The sequence below is a fragment of the Dacryopinax primogenitus genome (genome assembly GCF_000292625.1).
Source record: "Dacryopinax primogenitus strain DJM-731 SS1 chromosome Unknown DACRYscaffold_4, whole genome shotgun sequence".
NCBI lineage: Eukaryota > Fungi > Basidiomycota > Dacrymycetes > Dacrymycetales > Dacrymycetaceae > Dacryopinax > Dacryopinax primogenitus.
This window is the reverse complement of record NW_024467201.1, coordinates 593,284-609,525: the sequence shown is the minus strand read 5'-3', so window position 1 is coordinate 609,525 and position 16,242 is coordinate 593,284. Positions and strand designations below refer to the sequence as shown.

The window sequence follows — 16,242 nt, the reverse complement described above, 5'->3', positions numbered from 1 at the left end:
CCAAATCGACATCGATGAAGCGTCGATGTGTCAAGAAATCGATTGTGTTTTCGTCATATCCACCAGTATTATACATACCCAATCTACTGGAGTACACCAAAAGTAAAAAGTATAGTGAGACGACAACATGAGAGGAGAGATATAAATGTGAATGTATGCTCAAGAAGTGTGACATTAGCGGAGGGGTATATGGGTGTAATTACCACGCGGTGGGGAAAGAGATGTCAGCGGTTCCTCCGCCCCACATAGGGGCGCCACCGCCCATTGGGAGGAAGAGATCGTCAGAAAGATTTCCAGGGAAGCCGAGGTCGGTCTGCACAACGTCATGTCAACAGCCGGCAACTTAGACGTTGCCGAAACTCACCCCTTGAAGCCATGTCGGCAAGCTCGTGCTATTGAACATATCGTCATAAAACCCATTCAGCCCGGGCTCATCTATCGTGGGCAACGCTCCATTAGTTGACTGCGAGTTCGCCGAAGAGTCGAACGGTAACGGCACTGACATGCTGTTCGGCGATGGCATGGAGGTCACTGTACCACTCGCAAGACCCATCTTTCGCCGCAGCTTTGACAGCATGAGACGAAGGGTGAGCGCATATCGGTCCGACGCCGCGTCCTGCAGGAGCTGGGCGAGCTGTGCTACTTGGGACATGATGGTGGCAATATCGACTTCGACGGGGAAGATGTTGGCCATCTTGAGAAGAAAAAGCGCCGAAAATGCAGCCGTCACCAGAATGTCCTGCACCGCATACTGAAGAGACATTCTACTGCGCTTTTAGCATGATCCAATTGGTTAGAAGAAAAGGACCGGCTCACTTGTACGCCTCGGACGTCAAGAATGTCGTCAAACAGTTCGACGCAGCCTGTCTGGCCTGGAAGGCGAGCTCCTTCTGTTCGTACGTCATCTTGTCCCAGGACACGCCCCTCAAGATGGTACAAATGAGCCACAGCTTGGCATACCAGAGCTCCGAGGTGAGCATTTTCCGCAACAAGCTCTCTTCATCTAGACGACCCTTATGCAGCTCGTCTGCTTCTTGCCACCAGAGGTCCAGCACACGGTTCGCGTTCTCGACAAAGGAAAGTGTGCTCCGGTCGATACGCCCGTCCATCTGCTGCAGAGTGTCATTGATCTGGTGTTTCTTACGGATCAGCTCGACCATGGAGATGAGGCGTAGGTCCGTGACGGTCGAGTACCGGTGGTTTAGGAGCAGTCGGCAGTGGTGCACCGAGCTATCGTCCCGAAGGATAATAGGCCTCCCAGTACCGAGGGACATCTGGTGGTCGTACCAGTACAGACCACACCAAATACGCGCCGAGATAACCAAGTCACGTTCCTCCTCGTCTGTGAATTGCCTGCCAGTCTGGACAGAGTGCTCCGCAAGCTTGTCGAGGGCGCGGTGTAGGCCTAGATCGAGGGCCATGCGGACCGCGTGTCCCGCTGGGAGCCATGCGCTCTGGCTCCACGCAGCGAGTACAAACATCGCTTGCACGGCTTCTTTGCGCACAACGGGTCCGAATAGGGTTGAGCGTGCGATCCCTTGTGCCTCCTCTAGGCAGGTGTAGAAGGCCTGGTCAGGAGGGTTGTTCCCGGCTCGAATCCGGGCGGCAACAGCTAGGATGGAGTCAAAGCACCAAGGAGTCCGGTCGGCTAGGCCTTCAAATGTATCGTACGAGGTGTCGAAGATGGGAATATACAGGTGACATCCAGAAAAGAAGATAGTGTACAGTTCCCGCGCTTCATCTTCTTTCAGTAGGCCCTGCTCACGTTCAGCTATGAAGCACAATTTATTGAATCGCTTTCAAAACTCACCTTGGTCAACACGTGAGGGAAAAAATTCAACGGAATGGGCTCCACGCGTCTTCTTTTCTTTCTCCTACTCACACAATGAATCAATATCCGTTCTATAATCTCTGCCTAACTAGCTAAAGAAAAATACTTACGACTGATTGCCGTTGCGCATGTGACTACTCTCTGATTGCGCCGCCGCCTCAGCCGCGGCGTTCGCTAGTCCCTGGAGGGCCTCAATCGGCGCGGTCAAGGAAGCCCGCGGGAGCGTGTCCTCTGATTCATCGTCTGAGGACGGAGCGGTAGAAGGTACAATGCCGTACGTTGCGAACTTATGAGGCTATGAGAAAGCACCACATTGTCAGTTATGCGGTCGCATTGTGGGAAAGGAAAATGAATAGGTAGATAAATTAATGATAAGGACATACCGGCGGCGCGAACCCCGGCAGGAGTGGAAACTTTCCCCTCTTAACCTCCGACGGGCTCTCCCCTATTCTCACACTACCCGCATCTGTCACGCTCATCGCGACCTGTACTCCCCCCTGTACACCCTGCACCTGCATCTGGCCCACCTGTCCTACCTGGGATAGGTGGGAGTGAGAGTGCGAATGTGCATGTGAGTGGGAATGTGCCTGCGACATCGCAGTGGAGTAGTATTGCATGTCCCCCATGCTAGGTGCATGGGAAGAATTGCTGCTAGGTGGACGGTGGAGCAAGACGCTCCCACCTGCCACGGACCCCGGGCCACCGCCCGCAACGGAGCCTCCACCAATGACGCTCCCGCCAGCTCCGTGTGAGGACTGAGAAAGCGCCGAGGACATATGCACATGTTGAGGGAAGGGGATCTGTGGCTGCTGAGGGACGGGCTGGGCGAATTGCATGCCCATCTGTTGAACCTGCTGGCCCTGTTGCAAGAGGGGCATGCCTCCCACCATCATCTGCGAGCCTTGAGGGGCAACGGGAGTCAAAGGTGTCGCTATAGATGCACCAGCACTGGGGGTACCAGGAGCGATGGCTTGCAAGATCCGATCTAAAGAGGACTGCATGCCCATGAACTGCCCTTGCATCATCAAGATCTGGCCTTCGAGACGTGAGACGCGTCTGCATAACGAAGAACAGAAACATCAATATATGCGTTCAAAACTGTCAGCTGGGTAAAGAACGCACTCAATAGCAGGTGTAACAGCAGCGAGGGCCGAGTTTTGACTGGGTGTATTCTTCCGATCCGGCTTTTCGAATACGCAGACGGTGCCGTTGATCTGGCATCTCCGGCAGGGGTTCTGTATGCGGGGTCCACCATTCAAACGTACATTACAACCAAGATCACGTCAGAAATATCCCGCACGATATGACACCCACATCAAGACGAACACAAATCCCAGAAACCAGTCAGCGATGGGCTACACAGGAGTGCTTTAAAAAGTAACGCACCTCACCCTCACACCTATTCTTTCCCTTCCTGCAGGCCGTGCACGCCCTACTTCCCCTCTTGGGAATATGTCCGGGCGGGATTCCCTGGGCAGCCCATTGAGACGTGTGGCTCCCATGGCCGGTGTTGATTGGTGGGGGTGGGGGTGGGGGCCTATGATGACCAGGTTGTGACTGGGACGAAGACTGGCCAGGCTGCTGTTGCTGAGTCTGGTGGGATGCGGGTGAAAGGGTCTGCATCCCCTGTGGCTGGGTCGGAGAGAACGCGTGCATCTGCACACCCTGCATTGCCATTCCCTCTGGTGTGAGGCCGTTCGTTTTCACCACTACGTTTTGACCATTCATACTCTGGGGACTGGTAGATGATGGGTCGTAGGCATCCGTCCGTTGCCTTTTGGCCATGTGCATCCCCATCTGGCCTCCTACGCCCATTCCCATTCCCATGCCTTGGGTTAAGAGGCCCGATTCTGGTGAGGCGGGAGACCCGGAGAGTCGATGGACGCCAAGTGTTTGAATGGGGACATTAGCGGGGTGCGAAAGGTGAGAAGGATGGGAAGGGGTGAGGCCAGTGAGTGAGTGGGGTGTGCCGACTGTGGTGACGGAGTGGGGCGATGTGGAGGCCGGATTATGGATGGACATCGTTGGTGCTAACAAGGTGCGGAGAGGTGGGCTGATTAGTGGGGTTGTTGGACAGTACAGTGATCCGAGAGGAGAGTGTTGTTAAGGGACGGTCGGAAGTGGTCGTTGGACACGGCAAAGAAAAATATTACAGAGGAGGAAGGTGACGAGAAGGACGACAAAGACGACGACGAGGAGACGGAGGGCGGGATGGGAACAGGGAAATGGGCGGCTGGGAGACCGAAGAAGGCAGGCCCGTGCACCCGTTTGGGATATCCGCCCCTTTGTGGCCCCCACCGATGATCACCTGCGCAGGGGTCTGCGGGGCGGACCATGTGACTGAAAAACTTCCGCTCTGCCGTACCTAACTTTTCTTTTTCTTCTCTGTCTTTCCCCTCACTTGGCTTTTTATAACAAGCTAATTATTCTCAACACCTCAATCCCTTGCTTGGCAGAATACAATTCCTCCCATTTCACGGTGGCACATAGTCGGGCATGACTAAATTCCACTGACTTTTCTGCTTCCGCTGAACGTTGATTGGCTCACCGACTGTCTGTTCCTGCATCCGTGTTGCCGACCGGAAGGGTCCTCCCGTGTCGCCGAAACACATGCTGTTTTTCCCCACGATGACCTCTGGAGGATTGCTGGCCGAAAGCATTTCTGGTTGGGGGGGAAAACAAGCCGGCGACTCGAAATGATCCGGTTATCAGGTGTATCATACGGACCCTGCGAGTCTGAGAGGCTGAATCTAGTGCTGGAAATATTCTGCTGGCATTGCCCATCACTGCGACTCTCTTTTTAGACGCGGCCCGTTCACGTGATATGAGATGAATTGCCAGGACAGGCGGTGTATCCGCTGCCGTTATCGGAATAATCGATCGTCGGCGGAGAAAGAGACTCGCGGGAGAGCATCTAGTGATTGACTTCCGGACCATCACGTTTCGCAAAACTTCGGGGAAAAGCACCTCGAGCTGCTTTGGAAGACAAGGACCATGCTTTCAGGTGCTTCTTCCTCCTATATTCCGGAGTGGTACGCACTAGTACTGTCTGATTTGGGCTTCGAGCAACGGGTTCCCAGTATGCACATATGATATCAAGCCCGCTCAACAACACTCTCTTTGTACTCGTTTAAGAGGACACAAATGCGGGCATTTTTGCACTTTCGCGTCTAAAATTCATATGTTGAATTTGGTGTCATTTTCGGATTTTGCAAGATCCGAAAGATCTACTGACAGTATCCCACCACTCGAATTCGACGTGTTATTCTCTCCCACTACTTCACAATAATTTTAATCGAGTCCAAAGCACCCCTCCGGCCTGTACTGGAAAAACCCAGAGATAAACACGGATGAAGAAGCACGGCGAAGCCACCGGAAGCGAGGTCAGGGTTCTCGTTCCAACTCAACACGCTCCGCGCGCAAGTCACACAACATAAACTGTTAACGGTCTCGTCCTCCCCTCATATTCTTTGTTGCCTTCCTCTGCTTGCTTTGATAAAACCTTTTTGGATTATACATCGGATACTCAGGATATATGGAAACGCTATACCGGATACCCAAAAAGAGCGGCATATCTTCTTCCGCTACTACTTCAAGACCTCAGCACATCAAAACCGAGTACGGCGAGCCCTCTCGCCCACACTCCAGCACTCTCCAAGGCACCTCCCTTGCCTCCTGGTCTGCCTGTAGCGCGTCTACAGATCCTGCATTTTCCTTCGCGAGTTCGCTTGGACAGCCTATCAGCCCTGTAGACGAAGAGGAGGATCAGGTGTTGCAGGAGATCCTCCAGGACCCAGATGACGATACAGAGGACGAGTCATTCCATGCGTCTACAAGCACCGCAGTACACAAGAATGGCAACAATCGGGAGAAAAAACCATCGAAGGAGCTCCGAGAGGGTGGAAGGGACCCGGATGGAGTGAGGCGGGACTATGGGAAGTTGAGACTTGGACAGAAGCTGGCGGATTACGACGTTATTCGAATGACCGCCAGTGATTTACATGGTGAGAGACATTCGTTTTGCTTGGGTGTGGTGTCGCGGAGTGTGGGGACGCGGGAGGTTGGAGTAAAGTGATGACTGACTCACCTCCAGCGCTTATTCACGACGGTTTCATCGACCTCGAGCCCGAGTACCAACGAGGCCTGTCTCCTCCCCTTTTGTGATAATTCAACCGCATATACTGACATACGATCATACCTCGCACAGATGTCGTCTGGCCCGAAAAGAAGCAAATCATGTTAATCGATTCAATGCTAAACAACTTCTATATACCCGCAGTACGTTACATCGTCTCTGCTCTCGCCAGCCACACACATGCGTGATTATCCGTGTCAAAGTCTGACCGTATGCAGGTGATCTTCTCCATTCGGAAAGAATGGAGCAAAGAAAAGGGAATGGAACTGGAGAGACGGGTGTGTATGGATGGCAAGCAGCGCCTAACGAGCATGGTTCGTTTTATGGACGGTTTAATACCTTGTGTGTCCCTCTCTTTCATCTCAGCATCATATACTGAAGTTGTACGTCAGATATTCACGGGTACGCGCGTCGGTTACACAGTAAGGTATGCAGACTGATGGAAAGCCCCGTAGAAACGGCATTAAATATTGGTATAACCTTCCTAACGGCGAGACCAAGCGCAACCAGCAGCTTCCTGATCGACTGAAGCGCGAATTCGATGGGAAGCCTATTTCGTGCAGTGTGTCCCTTACATAACCATCATACTGAATATGGATTGACCGGACCACAGTTCAATACCAGGATATCAGCGAGGATGACGAACGGGAGATCTTTGCACGTGTGCAACTTGGTGTTGCCCTCTCTCCTGCAGGTATGCATATCTGTGCACGGCTCTCATCATCATGCGTTAACTTAGCACACAGAGAAACTGCAGGGCATGTCTTCCCCCTTTGCCGCATTTGTGCGTCAGTTACAGAAGCAGTATATCGATGCCGACGGCACGTTGGGCGATGCGATCAAGTGGCAGAAAAAACGTGGGGTAGATTTCGCCTGTGTCGCTCAGATTGTATTTGCTGTGCGCCTGTCCCTTCTCCACATCCTATGTGTCCGTCCATAATACCCTCACGCAGCTATATCATCTCCCCAACTTCACTTGGCCTGGTTTGTCAAAGCTCGAAAAATTCTTGAAGAAGAAAGAGGTGCCAACAAAGACCTTTAAACTCGAGGTGCTACAGATATTTTCAAACTACGTCGCGCTCGCAACAGACCCACGATATTACTACGGTTTTCAAGGGATTGGGGATCGGTGCGTCCTGGCTTTGTTTCTTGAAAACAATCCTCTGACAGAACGTATAGCGTCTCGCCCGTCGAGATGGTAATGATTGGGCTCCTGCTTGGGTATATGAAAGACTACAAATCAGAGGACAAAGCGTATCACATCAAGCAGCTGCGCCTTGAGACGCGCAAGCAGTTCAAGGATATCCGCATGAACGACCGCGTTACCAAGTTCATGTGGAGCTACATTCAGAGCATCAAGGTCCCGACGAAGTACGTCCCTAGCAGGGAAGAGACCAGCTCGGTTAGCAGAAAGCGGAAGGCCGCCAGGGCGGACGAAAATGAGTTCAGGCCACACAAAAGTCGGCGTTGATTGCAAGTTGTGTCTGACCTTGGATTTGCCAGTGATACGTACGGGGTGATATTGGATTCACCCCAACATTGTACATTGATTGAACACGCTTGCATGTATCATCACTATGTCAGTGTATCATGTATAATTCGCCCGGGCACTCCACCAAATACATCCGTCTTCCCCTCCACTCTTCCTGGCAAACTTGACCAATAACGCGTCTCGGACGGACTTGTTCTCCCCGCCTGGTAACCCCCGGAGGAATGGCTCCAGGTCATCTCCCAGCCAACGTGGGCGTGCAAGGAAGAGATCGGCGAATCGTGCTGCAGGGGCAGACGGCAGAGCCGTGTGCGGGAAGTAGAGCAGGTGCTTGCTCGGCGGCTCGGGGCGCAGATAGTGGCCATGCAAAAGCTCCATCGTGATCTCTCCCGTAAAACTGTCGCCCACCTTCTTTTCCCAGTGGGTAACGAATTCGTGTTCAGTCATCGGGTTATCCTGTGGACAATACCTGTGAGCGAATCAGAACATAACTGAACTAAAACACACACCCGTAATTCCGACAACAGCCCGAGTCCGATTTCCCGCACCAGGCCTGCCATATCCGCCCTCCACCGCTCCTCGCTCACATCTCCATACCACCCAATCACGCCTCTGACTACTTCACGTGGAAGCTCGTGATCTTCTTCCATGGCATCAAGGAAATTGTCTAGCGGGACGTGTTTCGGAGAGAAAGATCTGGCTACCATGCTGGTGAGGATGGTTTCTAAAATGTTCGATAGCTGAGAGGGCAACAAGGAGCGTAACTCTCCTAACAAAGTCGTGAGAATAGATTTGGTAATGATGAGAGGCACGTGCCAGCAATGTGAAGGACGTGGGCTGCCCGCAGTCCCTCATCGAGCTCATCCGCACTGGCCTGAACGACGCCCGACACCTGATCGTACGTATATCGACGTCGTTTTGCCTACAAAATGTTCATTCAAACCCTCCACATAAAACATATCATAGCTCACCCCCTGTTCGCCCATATCTTCATCATCATCGGCGGTCCAATCGCTGCCTCTCATCAAGCCGTGCAGACGGTCAAGCTTGGGCACCGCCTTTTGCACCTCAATTATATCCTTCACTTGCCCAGTAATCTCCAAGATGTTTTCGTTATCAGATCCTCCATCATACGCTTGTGGAGGTTGGATAATCAGGAAAGAATTAGAGACAAGGACGGCTTTCAGCGCGTAGGTCGAGGAGGATGAACAGAGGACGGCATCATCCGACTGCTTCCCCTTGATAGTTAGCGAGAAATCGGCAGTTTTATCCTCGACAATGGACAGTAATTCTGAAGGCAGCTCAATAAGGCGGTAAGTTTGTTGCTCAGATGGTGCTGTTAATCTCAGTGTATAGTCGTCCGGCTGAGCCATCGTTTCGATGTCGTTGCACAAGAAATTGTCGTAATGGTCAGACGCGTCGCATCACGCATTCAGGGTTTCGCGTCACACAAAACCACGCCTCGAACATTCGCAACTGATATTTCTGATTTTAGAGAAAATGCTATCTGAGCCGGAATATCAAAGACTACCGGTGGTGATGTTGACACCGAATATTGGCGACAACCAAGCCTCCCAGTCGGCATCATTGGAGGGATCGCCGGTCACCTTCAAAGCCCGTAATAGCATCTTGTATTCGCCGTTTGCGGCATAGCTCCCATTCGCGCACGTCCCATTCCATTGAAAGGGATAATACCCGTTATCCGGCGCTGTACATCACTTGAGAATATGCGATTGGGGAATGAATCAATGTGTCAAACCGTCTGTGGCAGATGAGCTCCGTGGGTAGTCATCCAATTCCAGGATGTTCCCCAACAGTGGTAAGCCCCGGAACGAAGATTTCCCGCGCCTCTGCAAATTCAACGAGGCAGAAACAAGGTCAACATAAGCGATGACGGTTCCGAACAAGAACCTAGTGGTAACGTGAGGGCATTATTAGAGAACACTGGAGTGGACATTTACCGGAAGTTCAGTGTTGGTTGGTCGTCCGGTGTCATTGTGAAATACTCGGTCTTCAAGTCCGTGTAATTGATGTTATTTTCGTTAGCATCAGTTAAGAGTGGAAAAGTGTAACCCGGCCCTGGGTGTCCTTGTCAGCCAAGAACACTGGTAAGAACGGACTATGTACCCCAATAAGTGTCAGTATTATCGATGATGTGAGCAGCCGACAGAGAACCAGCAACGCCAATATATGAGCTGTGCAGCTCCTCCCCAACGTGACTTTTGACCACGATAAAACCTGAATAAACAGGGTAGGTATCATCATCCGATTTAGGGGGTGTGAACTTGAGAGAGATGTCCAGAGCCTCGCCTGGAAACAACGTGAATGTGGTTGGTGTAATGTGGACACTGGCGGCCGCTTGGCTAAAAGGCAGAGGACTATCAATAGCGAGGGACTAAATTGAACGTTAAGGAACATCCCATGTCAAGCACACGATACTTACATTGTTGTAAGTCAACACGGTAGCAGCCGGAACATGGCTTACTGAGTATACTTGCTTCACAAAACCAGCATTGCTGACCTTGATCGACTGCTCGCCCTTGAAATTGGCCGTGTCGTTCAGAAGGAGCTCTCCAGGCGTGAGCAGGGTGGTATAGTGAACAGCGTTATAAGCGCTGATCAAGCCAGCACCCTGCTGGGCCGCTGTCTGCAAAACTGATGTATTATTGTTGCTCGCAGGGACAAGTTTGCTGGTGGTCTCCAATAACTCTCGGGCATGAGCAGCTGTGGCGGGAGATCGGCCCTTCGCTTGAATCAATAAGGCTACACTTCCCGTGACAAAAGGTGAAGACATGGAGGTTCCAGATAGAACTGCAAAGGTGCCGAGGTTCACAGGATATGTTGAAAAGATATCTGGGATAAAAGTTGAGCAACACAGACAATTCGCCTGCAGGGAACTCACTTCCTCCAGGTGCAGCAACGGCTGGCTTAAAGAACATGTCATAGGTTGGTCCAATGGAGCTGTAGGTTGATATCAGTCCGCCCGTAGAAGGATTTGGCAAATTGGCCAGCGTATTCTGCGGGAATGTTGCTGTGTACATTGTGTCAGCCCATGTATAGAAAGCAGAGTGCATGGCCAGTGTACCTGTCAGATTGACCCCACTCGCAATCGTATTGACAATCTGGACACTAGCCATCAACATCTTACATTTATTACGTTATAATATCACTCACGTGGACACCGGCCGCTTGTGAGATCATTGCTATCGTCTGATTCTGTCCTGTGATCCCTATCAAGCTGCTCTCGTCGAGACTGCACATACGCGTCAGCACCGATTCCGAAGATGCAACATGGCCCTCACTTATCGTAGACTAGTATGTATTTCGCCCCTTTAGCTTCCACATTCGCTGCCTTTGTGAGCTAGATGCACATACTATCAGGAGAGGAGAAGCACGTAGTGCAGGAAAGTACGAACGAAGGCGCACGTGCCACGGCGGACAAGCGTCACATAGTTAGACAGATCTGGCGTATCATCCGGCAAAGGATTGCACGCATCGGTCGTGTTGCTGGTATTGAATGAAGTTACGTAGAATTTCATTGGCCCGTCAATGGCGTACGCCACCGCTTGATAATATGGCTGAATATCGTCAGAGGGAAACGTCATTAGCACAGCGCGCACGTACCACAGGACCGTAGCCATCGGACAGGGTGAAATTCTGTAGGGGTGTGACGACGCTTGAATGTGCGTGTCAGTATTCATGACTGTCTTTCTGAAGAAAAGATATACTTGTCAACACTAGCTGCAGCGACGACACTTTGTCCGTCTGCTGGGTCACTGGCATACCAAGCACCGTATTGTCCATCATTACCGGCAGAAATGACGACGACCATGCCCTTATCCGCTAGTTTACTTGCAATCACACCAGCATAAGACGAGGTCCAGCCTTGGACACCTCCGAGAGAGAGGTTGATAACATCGCAGTGTGCGTCGTAGGCCATGAGCATTGCATGGATAATGACATCTTCTCCAGCATCGTCCGCACATCCAAATACACGACTGTGCCGTAATCAGCTGACTTCCGTCATTCTTGCTATACGCGTACTATGAAGCCAGAGTTGCGTCATATGCGACCCCGGAAATGTTATACACGTTTCCCGGGTTAGCACCAATGATGCCGGCTACATGAGATCCATGACCTGGTTACAATCCGGGTGAGATACTATCATCGCACTGAACAGCAGGCTTACCTGCACACTGATCGAGGGGGTCCGGATCCGGCATAGGAGTATTCGTGCCCTGAAATAGTTCAGGATCTCGAATTGAAGGGAAGAGGTCTGCATATACGAACATTGTATGCATCGCCGACGAGGTCCCACCCAAGAGCAACCTTGCAACCAGGCCCAAAACATCCACCAAGCCAAGGGTTCGTATCTTCCAGGCGTCAGCCAAAGCACCTTTCGCGACATAAAACGAAACTCACAGTCCGTTCCAGTATCAATGATTCCAATCTTGATCCCCCTCCCCGTCAATCCCTCAGCATGCAGCTTGTTGACCCCTGTCATTACATGTGTGCTTTCCGTATCCGGCAGGTATGGTGGATACCAGCGACCGTCGAATCCATCTCTTGCAATCAATTCTGGTGACGGAGCATCTGGTATCATCACACTGACAGGCTCCGGGCGAGGAATGAGGTGAACGGGCTTTACCCTCTTCACGCTGCCAACGGATATCAATCCTGCATAGTGGCTCGCATCCTTTCATAGCTGTTGAGCGCTTCGTGCTGAAACAACTGCTGTTGGCACTCACCGCCAAATCGATTGCAGCTCCGACGAAAAGATCCGGAATATTGTACTCCGTCCTCACAGTATACTTTACACCAGCCGCATCAAGATCAGAGTAGAGAGAAGAATGGGACTCGAAACGATCAGTCATAGCGTTAACATTCAATTGAGGGACACATACTGTGGCACGGGGTGTCAGCTCACTAGATGGCTCAAGTTCCACAAAGTATGCGTTCGGAATAGCCCTCAGTGCAGCCGCGGAAAGTGCCAAGGACAGCACCAGGATGACCTTGACCCCCATCATGTTCTAGGATGGGGATGGGCTGGGGTACCCGGTGCCCGACGACTGCCACAACAAGCCATATAAGATCAACTGGCGTAGAGTCCTCGGTATTCTTGAAGAGTCTATCATTTCCGACATCTATTTTCATTTATTCGACCCAAGAACGGTGACAAGAAGGCAAGGGGAATGTCAAGGGGTGGGAGAAGACAAATGGCATGCGCCTGTCTCCAAGCGGTGTTTACAAGACGCGGGATGATTCTTGATGCATTCCAAGGACCCTATGGAGATCTTGGCTGGCCCATACCTTATCTAGATCACTTCTGCACAAATCCACGTTGCATGGTGAACAACACGTCAACGTCAAGGGATTGCGCTGACTGGATTGGACCACCTCTCGGTCAGAATGACTGACGGTGCAGGAGATTACATTGTTAAGTAAGCATTCCAGTGATCGCTCGGGTTTGGAGAGACAAGCAACATGGCGACATTTTGAGATCCTCGGAATCAGCGACTCGGAATTCATTTTTCCTCATGATGCGAGGAGAGGGCATCAGCTCTGCATGTGACGACTGTGCAAGGAACTGCGCTGTTGAAGATCGACACCGACACCGCTGCTTGGACATCAATGCCACCCCACGGCGCGAAAGATGGAGAGAAATGATGAGCTGGCATCTCGGGAACGCTCATGGAGGTCATGGGAATGAGTCGCTGTCAAGGGCTCTGGGGTCGGGCGAAGAATCGAGCTGGCGCGATCCCAGCAGCGCCAGACTGCACGTGTTGATCCCCACAAAGCAACAATTACCCGGAACGCATGAATGCCCATTTAGCGGATCGAGATCGGAGATATGTCTACAAATAGATGTGAAGATGACCGAATGGAGTACTGAGATGTCCAAAGGTTGCGATGAACAAGAAGATCCTCGACGACAGGAGAGCCAGGGTGTCATCTCACTGCGCACGAATAATGCTTCGATACATGGCGAAAGGGTACAGCGATAGTGGTTATGGAGGATGCTCTAGGTCTCTGGCAGAATCAAGCGGACCTGCAAGTGACAACGAAGATGGTGACACAGATTGTGCCTTGCCAGCGAGATTTCGGAACCGAGCCCGAGATTCCTTCTATTCCGAGATCCTTTTGTAACGCGGAGGAAAACGTCTGTCGTTCGCGCGACGTACGCGTTGTGTCCTGGTTTCACAGTCGGAACTTGGTGAACCTGCTTCGTGACCTGATATCTACAGGCAGTCCACGGTCGTTCCCACAGTGTGTGCGATAACCCTCCATGGCGGGTAGCCAACGAGCATCTACGATCTCCGATGATCCCCTCATACACACGCTAGAGTACACTGTCGTCGGAGCTAGCTCTCACGCGAACCCATACCGCCCTGAGCGAATCCTGGAAGACAATCCTAATGACCCTGCTAGTCGATGGAGTGCAGAGGTCAAGAGTCCTGGGAAGACTTGGATAGTGCTAAAACTCAAGTTCCCAAGCCTACTTGGTGAGTAAACGTGCGATTGCGCAGAACGACAAGGCTCATCGACATATCGGAAGCTTCGATCACGTTCAGGAAGGTAAGCAGTGATCAGACTGTCCCTGAGATGTGCTAAATATAATGACACAGTATTATAAACGTATGTACCTCTGATACGCTATGGCTTTACGCTGAACCAAGCATTTTTCTCTAGCCCACCCATGTAACCTCAACGAATTTGAGGTGTGGACCGGCTCTTCTCAGGATCGATTCCAAATCCAGTTGCGAGACAAGTTGAAAGATAACGATGAGGCGGAAATATTTTTTCTGCACAATGAGGAGGGCAGTCACTCTCTTCCTGTGAGGAATGCACATGCCAATTGACGAGAAACTAACGTATTCCAAACAGAGCGTACCATGCCAATTCGTCAAGATTGTTCCACTGTCGTTCAGTTGATCCTTCAATGCAGTGGTCTCGGTATTAATACCATTTTGGCAGATCCCATGCGCCAAAGTTCAATGCCAGTATATGGAATGTTGTTCTTCGCGGTATTGATGATGCTGGTCGAATCCAGGAGTTGAATACTGCACTGCAGGAAGTGAGCTGAACGTTTGTTTCGTCACCTGGAGACTGATTGGTGATAGACAAAAGAACGTGAAAGTATGCGAATTGTCATGAAGTTTCTGCGACAGCGAGGTCTCGAAGATGCGACTTCTCGTATCCAAAAAGCCACGCGTGTTCCGCTCGAAGATCCCGTGATGTCGCGGCTCTACAGCACTGTGGTCAATGACATGGACTACGAAGCTGCAGAGCTCGTTGTTGAAGATATTGCTGCTAAGGGTGGCTTCAGTTCATGTCTCAGATCGTCCAATCCACGTGCTCTGTGGCGAAAACTCGATCCAGCTTCGAAGACTGGCACCTCCAGCATCCCTTGCCCTCGCAGAGGGCATGCCATAGTGCTAGGGCCCAACCAACACATATATCTTCTTGGAGGATGTAATGGTACAACGGAACTCTCCGACTTCTGGCGTTTCGACATCGTGACTCAGCAATGGCATCTAATAAGCGCGGACACCCATAAGGAGAGTGGACCTGGAGCGAGAGCTGGCCATACGATGAATTTCGACCCTCGTACAGGCAGCATCTTTGTTTTCGGACGGCATGTTGACGTAAATCGCTGTTCCGAGATGAAGAAGGATGCTGAGCAAGCTAGCGATGTGTCCGTCCCCCCTGATTTCTTCCGATACACGCACTGCCGATATAAGAAGGCTACATGGGAAAGGCTTAGCATGGACACGTTGGTAAGTTGAATCCATTCCTCCAACTGCCCTGTCACTAATTATATAAAGGCGGACGGCGGCCCTGGTCTCTTATCCGGCCATCGCACAGTGATTGACAGCGATTCGCAAATGTTGTACGTGTTTGGGGGGAAGATCTCTGCTAAGCAGCGAGCACCTATTTATTCGGGACTGTATCGGTATGACATCGCAGCACGGACGTGGAAAATGATATTGTGAGTCATGTATTGTGGTACATTAGCTATGCCTCTTTGCTGATTCTTCCCAAGCGACGATAAGATTCGAGGGGGCCCACTCCTGTCGCGAACGGGTGCGTTAGTGTGATCTCCCATGCTATGGCCCTAACGTTCTACCCAGATCACGGTCTGGTATTTGATTCCAGTGTTAGGACCTTGTGTACGTTTGGTGGCACTCGTGACGGGGCTCAACTGGCCGACATATGGACGATAAGATTGTCGTCCGGAGAAGCAAGCCCTGCGATTGAAAGCATGTCCAAGCTTCCCATGGCTCCTGGCGTATGCCAAGCAAGCATCCTGCACGGGGACATCGGCGAAATACGAGTGTATGTCAGCGTCGCTCCTACTTTCAGGATTCGTGCTCAATCCACTTAGATTTGTTCCCCCACGCTCTGCCAGCCGCGTCCCAAGTGTCTGGAGTTTAGGAGACAGTTGGGAAACTTGGCGAGTGTTGGAGACAGAAGTCGAGGACGCAACCCTCTTATCGACCAGACCGACGGATTCTTCCCAGTCGGCGTGCAAAGGGATCCAGCAGGGCACCTTCGATGTGGTATATGATGGAGAATCGAACCGGCACTACCTGTTCGGGAATGATGGGCTATGGAGCATGAACCTGCGAAGGTACGGACTCTTCGTGAGGACAGGCAATACGCTATAACATTTCTTGTAGCCCTTCTTCTGATGAAGCGATCCGAAAATGTCGTTTCATACTACGAAAACAACGGCAAGCGGTGTCTGACGTACCTCACACAAATGCTAAGTCCGACTTTGCGTAG

The 16,242-nt window shown here is 51.5% G+C and overlaps 5 protein-coding genes across 5 annotated transcripts; 2 read left to right on the top strand and 3 right to left on the bottom strand.

Annotated features, from left to right (window-relative positions):
* Positions 1 to 166: 166 nt before the first annotated feature.
* DACRYDRAFT_114563 (uncharacterized protein) lies at positions 167 to 3,853 on the bottom strand (the record flags this gene model as incomplete). The annotated part of the gene is made up of 8 exons (XM_040769845.1): positions 167 to 313; positions 365 to 764; positions 817 to 1,757; positions 1,811 to 1,874; positions 1,942 to 2,126; positions 2,215 to 2,887; positions 2,954 to 3,066; positions 3,218 to 3,853. 8 exons carry the CDS (start codon positions 3,851 to 3,853, stop codon positions 200 to 202), a joined length of 3,126 nt encoding a protein of 1,041 aa, XP_040631058.1. The 3' UTR covers positions 167 to 199.
* Positions 3,854 to 5,506: 1,653 nt separating this feature from the next.
* On the top strand, positions 5,507 to 7,598 carry DACRYDRAFT_63803 (uncharacterized protein). The gene is made up of 10 exons (XM_040775740.1): positions 5,507 to 5,835; positions 5,925 to 5,972; positions 6,039 to 6,109; positions 6,185 to 6,308; positions 6,359 to 6,368; positions 6,422 to 6,528; positions 6,580 to 6,660; positions 6,713 to 6,864; positions 6,920 to 7,095; positions 7,146 to 7,598. The coding sequence occupies exons 1-10, from the start codon at positions 5,814 to 5,816 to the stop codon at positions 7,435 to 7,437; spliced, it is 1,083 nt and encodes a 360-aa protein (XP_040631057.1). The 5' UTR covers positions 5,507 to 5,813; the 3' UTR covers positions 7,438 to 7,598.
* DACRYDRAFT_114561 (uncharacterized protein) lies at positions 7,555 to 8,828 on the bottom strand (the record flags this gene model as incomplete). The annotated part of the gene is made up of 4 exons (XM_040769844.1): positions 7,555 to 7,911; positions 7,965 to 8,224; positions 8,272 to 8,377; positions 8,427 to 8,828. 4 exons carry the CDS (start codon positions 8,826 to 8,828, stop codon positions 7,555 to 7,557), a joined length of 1,125 nt encoding a protein of 374 aa, XP_040631056.1.
* Positions 8,829 to 8,975: 147 nt separating this feature from the next.
* Positions 8,976 to 12,482, bottom strand: DACRYDRAFT_105230 (subtilisin-like protease; the record flags this gene model as incomplete). Its single annotated transcript, XM_040768060.1, has 18 exons — positions 8,976 to 9,163; positions 9,215 to 9,366; positions 9,417 to 9,534; positions 9,583 to 9,850; positions 9,899 to 10,308; positions 10,358 to 10,486; positions 10,541 to 10,577; positions 10,630 to 10,708; positions 10,758 to 10,816; positions 10,872 to 11,033; positions 11,080 to 11,131; positions 11,184 to 11,453; positions 11,500 to 11,593; positions 11,645 to 11,693; positions 11,746 to 11,828; positions 11,878 to 12,151; positions 12,204 to 12,311; positions 12,360 to 12,482. The coding sequence occupies 18 exons, from the start codon at positions 12,480 to 12,482 to the stop codon at positions 8,976 to 8,978; spliced, it is 2,655 nt and encodes an 884-aa protein (XP_040631055.1).
* Positions 12,483 to 13,741: 1,259 nt separating this feature from the next.
* DACRYDRAFT_105229 (uncharacterized protein) lies at positions 13,742 to 16,242 on the top strand (the record flags this gene model as incomplete). Its single annotated transcript, XM_040768059.1, has 12 exons — positions 13,742 to 13,958; positions 14,012 to 14,031; positions 14,082 to 14,091; positions 14,146 to 14,291; positions 14,341 to 14,378; positions 14,431 to 14,530; positions 14,577 to 15,233; positions 15,282 to 15,445; positions 15,500 to 15,540; positions 15,588 to 15,792; positions 15,842 to 16,087; positions 16,137 to 16,242. 12 exons carry the CDS (start codon positions 13,742 to 13,744, stop codon positions 16,240 to 16,242), a joined length of 1,950 nt encoding a protein of 649 aa, XP_040631054.1.

Bases quoted from the DNA above. Each gene is read 5' to 3' on its own strand.
- DACRYDRAFT_63803 (XM_040775740.1), top strand. From the start codon at position 5,814: ATGACCGCCAGTGATTTACATG. The intron at 6,529-6,579 runs GTGTGTCCCTTA...ACCGGACCACAG, and splicing joins TGGGAAGCCTATTTCGTGCA to TTCAATACCAGGATATCAGC. The intron at 6,865-6,919 runs GTGCGCCTGTCC...ACCCTCACGCAG, and splicing joins TCGCTCAGATTGTATTTGCT to CTATATCATCTCCCCAACTT.